This window comes from Triticum dicoccoides, chromosome 1A, assembly GCF_002162155.2.
Source record: "Triticum dicoccoides isolate Atlit2015 ecotype Zavitan chromosome 1A, WEW_v2.0, whole genome shotgun sequence".
NCBI lineage: Eukaryota > Viridiplantae > Streptophyta > Magnoliopsida > Poales > Poaceae > Triticum > Triticum dicoccoides.
In genome coordinates this window covers 252,166,816-252,177,287 of record NC_041380.1, presented here as the reverse complement: position 1 = coordinate 252,177,287, position 10,472 = coordinate 252,166,816, and the positions used below count along the sequence as shown (strand labels likewise).

The following is a 10,472-nucleotide window of genomic DNA, read 5'->3' as shown; positions in this document are numbered from 1 at the left end:
GCTACTGGCTTGCTGCATGGCTGCTACCCACAGGACTATGCCCATATAATTCACGGAATTGAAATAACGTGAATGATTTTTACTGATATCAGTTGCTCAGCTTACTTGCCTTACTCCGACAAAATGCATCTTACTTGCTTAGCTTATTTTCAACGACAACTTAACACAAGGGAATGAAGGGATATTTTTCTTAGAAAGTTATTTACATGGACGAAGGCTACTGTTGTGTCCTCTGTGCAAATGGGCCTCTTGAAACTCGAGATTACCTCTTCTTAACCTGCCCTTTCAGTACAAACTGTTAGCCTAGAATTGGTATTCTCCCTAGCATAAGCTGTGATATGACTGCAGTCCTCACTTCTGCAAGAACTGCTTTTGCCAAGCCTTTCTTCATGGATGTCTTCATTATGGCTGCCTGGTGCATTTTGGAAGTAAAGGAATGAGATTTTTTTAGAACGCCAACTCTAGCATTAGTTCCTGGCTGGTCCTTTTCTCTCTTGGCTAAATTCCATTGCTTACTCCCCCTTCTTTTCTTCTGTAAATACTTCTCAGGATCGGTTCACCTCCTCGTTCGACATAGGCATAGTGTCAGTCCAATATGACTATTGTTGCTGATATGTCGTTCTTTTATTTCCTTTTGTCAGATTGCTGATGTTTGGCTGTGTGCATCTTAGTTATGCAAAGGCCGGGTGTTGCTCATCATGTTTTATATCCGCTTGGTGCTACATTTTAAGTTAATAAATGCACGCTTTATCTAAAAAGTTGTCTTTATTAATAAAATTTACTGTCAGGGCCTCACCTACAGTTTTCTGGTCAAAAAACAAATCAGCCGCTGAAGTTACCCTGCATTTGCAAACGTGTAAAGTTACACAGTTGACACTTCACCTGATTTGATAGATGATGATGCATGTTCATGGTTCCCTCGTCTATTATTGCTTGGGTATATATTATTTGGTAAATTCTACTCCCTCCGTTCCAAAATAGATGACTCAGCTTTGTACTAAACTTAGTATAAAGTTGGGTCATCTATTTTGGAACGGAGGGAGTAGCATTTTTGCTGCGCTGTAGTTATTTCTCAAAATTGCCTGAAAGGATGACTTCGGTCATTTAAGTGACATACCAGTAGATAGTTGAAATAATAATATAACTTTCTGATGTCCATGTATCTTCCAGGCTTAATTTCTTTGGGCTGGACACCAGTTGATATAGGGCCATCGACATTGGAGAGAATTTCTTCTTTATTGTCATCGTACAAGGTTAGAAATGACCTTGGTATGAATGTGATGAGGCTCTGTGTAGTGCATAGAAATATTTTTTTAACATCTCACAGTTTTGTAGCATGTCTTGCAGTATTTCATGTTTCTGTTATTAGGAATGCGCACTATTTTTTAGCTTGGAAAATTGCAACAACAAAAAACTTACCTGCCATCCCCCTCCCCCAGTGGCAAGCTTTAGCGAGATTGTTGGTCGGGCCAGGGTGGGCTAGCCCCAAGAATAGCACATAAATTTTGTTCTTAAGGCCTAGTTTTAGTCCCATCCTTCACTGTTTTCTGCTGGCTTGGGTGGGTCCCCACTTTGTTGGACGCGTTTGTGCATGACGATCACAAAATAGCAGGTGATTGGCTCCCATTACAACCATCTTGACAAGAATCAACCGGCAAAACATACCCCACAACTCCACAAAGTTGCTTTGAAAATCTGACAGGTCACAAGAATAACGCATTACAGACAACAATACATGCTGAGCAACTTGAGAGCTTATGATTGATAAGTGATGATTTATGTTTTCACGTTTACTTGGTATAGTATCAAATATGACGTATGATTTTTTTTCCGAGAAAACGCAAAGACTTTGCGTTTCATTTCATTGAATAGAAAGAGGGGTTAACAGTACAGGCCTCCGATATGACATATGATTGGAGTTCCCTTTTTTCAGTTATCAACTTATGCGTTAATTCTTAGGAAAATCCTCTTATCCCATCAAGTTCTCACATTAATTTAATTATTTCTCACAGAAGATCCTATGGATCGGTCCTACAAGCTTTGACTTGACAGAAGAATTTTCTGTCGGGGCAACACAGTTGGGCCAGATACTGAACAAAGCAAGTCATAATAGCTGTGACATTATTTTAGTAGGGGGTGCAGTATGCAAGGCAGTAAAAGCAATATCAGATTCTTCATCACAATATACAGCATTTGAAAATGAATCTATTGTATGGGAATTTCTCAAAGGAAGAATATTGCCTGGTATTGCAGCATTGGATAAAGTAAGTCATGCTCTAGAATTACTATTTCTGTTAGCGAGTCTGCTGGTGCATTCAAAATTTTATCAAGATGAAAAATTGTAGAATGATCCTCAGTGCAAGCACATATGTGTGTACCTATACAATCAATGCATCATGCATGACACAAATCTTGCCACAAGTCCTCAACATTCTAAGACAAAAAGTGTAGCCTGATACCCTGATGCCCCCAGCATGCCGACATATATGTGCATACCTATACAATTAAGCCTCATTTTCAAGTGGTTCTTGGGATTTAACGTTGTAAATATAACAGTATCTTCAAGTTACATTTATGAGAAAATGGAGAGAGTTCCCTGTTTCGAAATTATTCAAGAGCACATTCCAATGTTTGACAGTTGACATGGTCGTTTTTCTGTTATGTAATGCTATGACTCAAACTTCTAGACCGCTTTACTCTTTACGTGAACTAAAGCCACGACACTTATTTTGGGATGGATGGAGTAGTACATTATAGAAAGGGATTGAAAATCAAAATCCTCTTTACTCCTTTAAGAAAAACTTGAACAACATATAGTTGTATAAGAAATGATGAATATTCCACGTAAGAAATAGAGATCTTTGGGGAAAATAATTAACTGGGGTTTTCCGCTTGAGAAATTTTAGCAGCTCAAGGACTTGTAACCATGGATTTCGAGTCGAACGACTAGTCGCGACTAGTCGACGAGTCGTTACATGAAGGTTGACTCAACCTGTCGACTCGAATCATTGGATGAGTCGAGCGACTCGATCGACTAGTCCCGACTAGTCTCGACTAGTCGCGGTCTTTGAGTCGAACGACTCGATCAATCTGTGATGGAAGAGGAGCTGAGCGGAGAAAACGGAGCAGGGAAGGATGGGGGAGGCGGAGAGGAAGGGGCGGAGGCAGAGAAGCCATGGAAGAGGAGCTGCAGCAAGGCCATTGCGGCTGTCGATTCGTTCCTGGAGGCTGGAAGGGGAGCAGGTGAGAGAGAGAAAGAAGAGAGTGGATGGACGGTGAAGATTAGAGAATATAGATGGTTCAGATTGAGCTAGGCAGGCTAGGGTTTCATTGGGCCTTATTGGGCCATATTGCTTCTGGGCCAATATTGAAGGAAGATTGGAGCGTCTGGAAACCTAGATCGAACAGCTCCACCCCCCTCCCCGACCCAGCCCTCTTCTGCAGCAGCCGCCGCCCCTGGCTTGCTGCTCGTCCCCTTCTCCCCTGGTGCTGCTGCCTGCTGCTCATCCTTGGTTACTGCTACTACAGGTCTGCTCTTCCCATCGCTGGCTGCTGCGGCTCCTCCCTTGGTTGCCGCTGGTCTGCTCCTGACTACTTAACTCACGTCGACTCATCGCATGTCGACTCGTCGACCATGAGTCTAGACTAGTCACGACTAGTCTAGAGTCGCCCCCCCTGAGCGACTCGCCGACTCATCGACTCAAAAACCTTGCTTGTAACATGGACCTTACTATGTAGTATTACATGCTTATTGCTTCTTAGCACCATTTAACCAGCTCGTTGTTGCAACAATTTTAACAAATGTGTTCATAAATATATTTGGTAGCAGAAATAATCATCGCCCATTGATGTATTCTGTTCCTATATGCATCAGACCTGTCTGTCACAGCCACAGGCATTCTCTTCTATTCGATTTTTGTTGCATTTGATGACATGCACCTAAGTTTGCATGCAATTTCTACCATTTTTCTTATTGAATGCTTCAGTCAAATGAAGGTCAACATTTCTTAACTACTATCGACAGAATAGTTTTTAAACCGAACACTGTAAAGTTCCCTTTCTCTAGTGGCCCCGGATTCTTTTTTTCATTATTTTTTCCTCTTTTTGCAGAGCTATCCCTATCAGATTCCATGGGATGACGTCTTCTCTGACACCAAACAACCATTGTTTGTTGATATAGGAAGTGGTAGGCCTCCCTCCTAGAATATTCAATCTCAAATCATTTTACGTTGCATGATGAACACAGATGGAGACGACCAATCTCAAATCTATAGTTGTGGTTTGTCACACTAGTTTATAGCTGCTAACATTAAAACAGCTTTGTGATAGAAAACCTTAATGTGGCCGCTCTTACTGGTTCCATTTGTGAAAGTGTCTAGTACATTGAAGTATTTCAAGCTTTACAGGTCACATACGGCTATTGCTCTTTCTTGTGCATATAGGGCTTTCTTCAGTAGACTTGAATGCCAGTTTCTCTTCTGTAGTCATCACAAAAAATAGTTCATGCAATTCAATTGTTATTAGTTTGCTGTGTGTTTTGTCAAAGTGTATGTTCGCAAATGTATGCTAGCGTAAATTACCAAGATAAAGAACATTTCTTAATTTCTTCATAGTTTTTCTATTTTCTCAAATTCTGAGGCCTTGCATCTCTGATTCTTGCACCCTTCTCAAGTATGTATATTTCTTGGTGCAGGAAATGGTTTGTTTCTATTCCAAATGGCTAGAAACTGGGAAGGCTCGAATTTTCTTGGGCTTGAGATGAATGAAAAGGTAAAAACTGACTGTATCCTGTATTGAATTTAGTGCTTCAACCTTTTTGTAACTTGTTTTAGCTGTAGCTTGTTGTAAGGTGCCTTCAGGATGTAGCATCAGCTGGGAAAAGAAACTTGTAAGCATCCTGTACATCTACTTTAATTAGTAGAACTATTACTTATTTATTTCCTTTCCCTCGCCCTTTCTGTTCATGCCAGTGATGTCAGTTCCAACAACTAGTTTGCTCATAAAATTACTCCAACAAAGAACAAAGTAACCTTGTTTCTGTGACTCTGTCCACCTTGACTTGAAGCATTCTTTTTCTAATGTGGTTATTATTCTGGACAACTAGTTTGACTAAACTTGTCAATGCATGTAGATTGGACTTGAACTCGTCAATTCATGTAGGATGGTGAAATTTTCCAAGTGTCATAATCTGATTGGGAACCAGAGCAGTTATCTATTATTAGGGAATTATTGACCCATTGGACCTTTTTATATGATGAGATGACAGTGAAATCGGCTTAACCTTAAACAATGTTTCAGAAATCTCTCGGAGCTAGATTTTTGCGTACGAGATGTCTTGCTTTGTTGTATGCCACAACAAAGATCCAGATTTCGTAACAGATGGTGGATTACATAATCCATGTTAAAAATGTCGTGAGAGCTACTCCCTCTGTAAAGAAATATAAGAGTGTTTAGATCACTACTTTAGTAATCTAAACACTCTTATATTTCTTTATAGAGGGAGTACATTTTAGGGAAAATTGTTGCTGTATTGAGTATTCAAGTTCAGATGTCACGCTTAGTAATCTACAAGGGTATGCTTTTGCTTGTCATTTAGTAGTCCTTACATGGAAGTTCTTCTAATAACTGTTTTAACTATTCCAAGCATTTTATGAATTTTACTTTTATTCGTGTAGCTCGTTTTTCTTTTTCATTTTGTGACTCCTATTTCATCATTACTGATGCCATCGCTTACTTTTGGCAGATACTTTCTATCGACAAATGCAACCTCCACATTTCGCTCGATAGTTTCAAGTTATCCTGGACTGTTGACACTTGTCTCAATACAGGTATTGTTAACTCTTTAGCATCTCGTCATACTGCTTTTTTGTGTACATCTCAATGGATGCTACACTACCTAGTGGATAACCTGCCTTGGTTAAGCTGTGGTCTCCTTTTGCAGTGCCCAAATCCTGACTTCAACAAAGAGCAAAATAGGTGGAGAATGGTACGAAGGATGCTTGTCGAAGCTGTTTCCGATCTTCTTCAGGTCAATGGAAAGGTATACTCTGTGGTCCCCACTTGCCCATTTCAGATGTTGAGCATGGTTACGTGTCTGCGGAAGCACGGAAGCAACAAATCTAGTTATTCAGAACTACTCCGTCCGTTCCTAAACTGCCAAAACGTCTTATATTTTACTAGAAACGGAGGTAGTAGAACACAGTATGATGACCAACATAGGATAGTAACCAATCTAGCAGGACAGTATTAAACACCTCAATAGCATCTCGCATGCACATGTGTTAGGGTGATTATAGCATCAAGCTCAGTCAGAGGGAGAACATTTCGTTGTAGCTTGGGGAAGAAAAAGATGAAGCATAAATTTGCACTTTGGTGTTGCAGATCTATTTACAGTCGGACGTGGAGTCTGTCCTGCTTGGAATGAAAGAGCAGTTCATCTCGCACGGCAAGGGCCAGCTCGTGGTGGACAGCGATGGCCGGATGGAGAACCCGTTTGGCGTGGTGTCTGATTGGGAGCGCCATGTCCTGGCTCGTGGAGCTCCAATGTACAGAACGATGCTCCGAAAAGTGTGAAAGCTGGAAGGTCCAAGTTGAGATTTCAGACTGCTCTCGTGTAAGAAATCCGAACTGCAATCTTGACAAAGTTCACATCCTGAGTGTGAACTCGTGATTCTTCTTTTAACCCCTATATAGCATTCCAAGAAATCCTATACTTAATATGTTAATTAAAACTGTAGAAATCTCATATGTCCAGATCCAAATTCCAAACATACATTCATCAATCTTCCTAGTAACGTGTTGATCAGCTTGCCCCAGTCATCGGCCGGAGAGGCCAATGTCAGACATGGTGGCGACGCTGGACGCCGACCGCCAGACCGCCCACGTGCCAAGGACGCCCTGGTGTGTCTCCATGACCGCAAGCACGTTGACCGTCACGTACGTCGGGGGAAGCTCCGGCAACAGCGCGCTGCCGTCGAGGTACTGCATCACCATTTTCATGCTCGGGCGTGCCGCGGGCGACGGGTGCAGGCACGTCAGCCCCAGCCGCAGCACATTGTCCGCTTCCACCGCGCGGGCAATGGCGCCATTCCGCCAGTGCCCCAGCACCCAGTCCGCCAGCACGAAGCGGTCGACGTCGCCGTAGACGTCCTCCTCCTCTTCCTCCTCGATGGGCCTCCGGCCGCAGGCGACCTCCAGGAGGAACGCCCCGAAGGCGAACACGTCGGAGAGGGTCGTCGCCTTGCCGGTGCGCACCAGCTCCGACGCCAGGTACCCCATGGTTCCCATCACACCCCATGGTGCCCATCACATGCGTGGTCTGCGGGTCCGCGCCATGGTCGTACAGTCTCGCCAGGCCGAAGTCGCCGAGCCGCCCGTTCATCTCGCCGTCCAGGAGCACGTTGCTCGCCTTGATGTCCCGGTGGATGACGACCTGCTCCCAGTCCTCGTGCATGTACAGCAGCCCGGAGGCGACGCCTTTGATGATCCTGAGCCTCTGAGCCCACTCCAGAGCATGGCCGTGCCCGTGCAGGTGTTTGTCGAGGCTGCTATGTGGCATGTAATCGTATACCAGCAACAGCTCCGCGCAGCTGTACGAGGTTGCGGTGCCGGAGCCGGCCGATGCTTACCACCTCCGCGATGAACTCCCTCATCCCCTGCCTCGACTCGTGTGACACCCTCTTCACGGCGACCTCGGTACGGGACCCCGGGAGCACGCCCCTGTACACGCTCCCGAACCCTCCGGTGCCCAGCAGCCGCTTGTCCTTGAACCCGGCGGTGGCGTCGTACAGGTCCTTGAACGCGAACCGGTGCGGCCCGAACTCCACCTCCCAATCCTCGCGCAGCTCCGCGTACCTGAGCCGCCGGTGGAGCAACAAGAGGCCCACGCCGGCCGCCGCGAGGACGGCTGCCGTGGTGACGATCGGCAGCGCGATGGCGAGCGTCTTTGACTGGGGGTTGGGGCCAATGCGGGGCAGCGTCGGCAGCTTTGCGTGGTCGAGCGCTGGAGCGGGGCCGTCCAGGCTGAAGCTCCAGCCGAGCACGTAGTGCTTGCACAACACGATGCTGGACCCCGACGAGAAGCCGACGTACGCCGTGTCGGCGACGACCATGGAGAGGTCGATCCTTGCGGTCAGGAGCGGCCTCTTGGGCCGGGGCGACCGCGCCGGAGCCAAGGCCACGGTGATCTCCGTCGCGGCAGCGTCGTAGTCCACCCACACCTGCATGGGCTCCCGGCTTGCCAGGCTCAGCTTCCGGAACGCGCCGGTGGCGTCGTCGTAGTAGCCCGCCATGGCAGCCGCGGAGGAGTTGAGGCTGTTGACGTCGACGCCGACGTGGTTGTCGTTCATGTCCGCGAACTCCGGGTTGCGCACGGTGTCCAGCCCGACGGCGAAGATGCGGTTCCGCGCGTCGCCGTTGTCGCTGGCGTTGAACAGTCCGGAGGTACTGCGCCGCCATCGCCGAAAACAGGTCCCTGCTGGTCGGCGCGATGAGGAACGCGAACCCGCTCGTGCTCAGATCGACGAGCTCCGACACGATGGCGAACACGAAAGTGGTCGAGAAGGAGGACGTCCGGTGGAACCTGAGCAGGGCCGGGTGGAAGGCGTGGGCTAGGTTCAAGTCGGTGTCGTTGGTGAGCAGCAGCAGCCCGTCCGACGTGACGCTTGCTATGCCGTCGAGCGCCAGCCCGGCGACGGGGAAGCCCTCGTAGGCGAACTCGACGCCGGCCACTGCCACAAGCAGCTGGGCGAGCAGCAGCAACAACAACTTGCGAGTAGGAACCATGGTGCCCTCGCGCTGCACGCTTGTCGCTTGGTCACCTCAACTTTGACCGCCGCACTTGTACACAAGTCACAAGCAACACAAGGATTCGGTGTACTTAATACTTGATGTTGCATAAAGTATAGTTTAGCCTGGGTTACTGTTGGCTGCAAGGAACCTACCATTTGTACTGTACCTGGCTAGCTACTCCCTCCGTCCGAAATTACTTGTCGCGGAAATGAATAAAAATGAATGTATCTAGAACTAACATATATCTAGATACTCTCTTTGTTTCTTTTTAGTCTGCATATAAGATTTGATCAAAATCAAACTTTGTCAACTTTAACTAAGTTTATAGAAAAAACATAAAGATTCACAATATGAAATCAATATTGTTAGATGCATCATGAAATTAAATGTCATACCATATAACTTTAGTATTATAGATGTTGATATTTTTTTCAATAAAGTTTGACTTTGACCAAGTCTTATATGCAGATTAAAAAGAAACAGAGGAAGTACAACTATTTTTTCGACAAGTATTTTCGGACGAAGAGAAGGATGGACACCATGATAGGAGTAGGAGAGCGACCTGCGCGCCATGGCGGCTTGGTTGGCAAGTGGGTGTGAGTACGTGACTGCAACGTGATGCTGATGCACATCTATTTCGCACTAAATTTCTTTAAGATTTTCCTCCTGAATTTTGGACTGGAAATAATCAACAGAGAGATCCCTTGGCTGGCAAGTGGGTCAGATGTGAGTAAGCGACGCGGTCCCTCCTCCCCTGGGCCCTCACGAGTCGAACAGTGCAGTATGCCACTGTATTGGATTTGTTGTTTGACAATCGTCTGAATATGATCCAAGTCTTCCCGCAAAATAAATTTGGTCGTAGAAGTCGCAGTCGATTTATTCAACGTTTGATCGCGCACGATTTGTGCCCTGGCCCCTGGGCGCTGCCTTTTTCTCTGCCGGCGGCACGGGCAACTTCGTGTTCATTGATAACAACCGGTGTGGATTTTATGCTGGGTCGGGTGTGTCACTGTCCGTCCCTTAAAACACACACACGCACACACTATTTGTTGTGAATTGCTCTGGAACAGTACCACAGAATGTAGGAGTTGGCCATCAAACCAAACACCCTAAACATTACGCGGACATGATGCAGGAATTGGCGATCAAACCAAATCTCAACATCCGCTTAAACCCCGTCAATTTTATTTCAAATGCGTAACAATATGAGAGCAGAGCAAGTTAAAATGCGGTGTTTATAGCATCCGATCACAACAAAAAAGAGATGGATGCTCATAGTTTTCAGTGTGTCCCATCACAAAAGTATTTGTCCGACAATCCATGCAAAAAGAGTATTTTTGCCCTAGTGGTCTTTATCTCTCTTGCGGATGGAAGCTTAAGGTCATTCCATGCATTTTTTTGTTGGAAAGCTGCTCGCAATAGTTCGATTAATTCCCTAGACGAAAAAACAAGGCATCCATCTTCGAAAACCCGACTATCCGAGTCTCCATCTCGGCCGCCAAACACTCCCACATCTTGACACGGATGGCGTGAACGTTCATCGCCACATCGTCATCCGACTTGTCTATCCTCATAGTCAACATCTTGGTATCCCCTGAAGCGACCACGAGCTCAACCCTCCTCTCTTAAGCGTTGGTCTTCTTCTCTTCGAGGTTGAGCTTCTTCTTGTTCGTCGCCATCAA

General features: G+C 46.0%; 1 protein-coding gene and 1 pseudogene across 3 annotated transcripts in view; one reads left to right on the top strand and one right to left on the bottom strand.

Moving 5' to 3' along the window:
• Positions 1-9,674, top strand: part of LOC119267700 (phosphoglycerate kinase-like) — a 14,031-nt gene extending 4,357 nt beyond the window's left edge. Inside the window, exons 7-15 of one of the 3 annotated variants that reach the window (XM_037549139.1) lie at positions 1,171-1,253; positions 2,013-2,264; positions 4,111-4,186; positions 4,694-4,770; positions 4,839-4,888; positions 5,744-5,828; positions 5,942-6,040; positions 6,382-6,613; positions 9,259-9,674. In XM_037549139.1, the coding sequence (XP_037405036.1) occupies positions 1,171-1,253; positions 2,013-2,264; positions 4,111-4,186; positions 4,694-4,770; positions 4,839-4,888; positions 5,744-5,828; positions 5,942-6,040; positions 6,382-6,573 (914 nt within the window). In that variant the 3' untranslated portion in view covers positions 6,574-6,613; positions 9,259-9,674. Of the gene's footprint in view, positions 1-1,170; positions 1,254-2,012; positions 2,265-4,110; positions 4,187-4,693; positions 4,771-4,838; positions 4,889-5,743; positions 5,829-5,941; positions 6,041-6,381; positions 6,754-9,258 lie in introns of those variants that run through there. The other 2 variants (XM_037549130.1, XM_037549145.1) reach the window with 2 other exon arrangements.
• On the bottom strand, positions 6,783-8,970 carry LOC119267688 (annotated as a pseudogene).
• Positions 9,675-10,472: the final 798 nt, after the last annotated feature.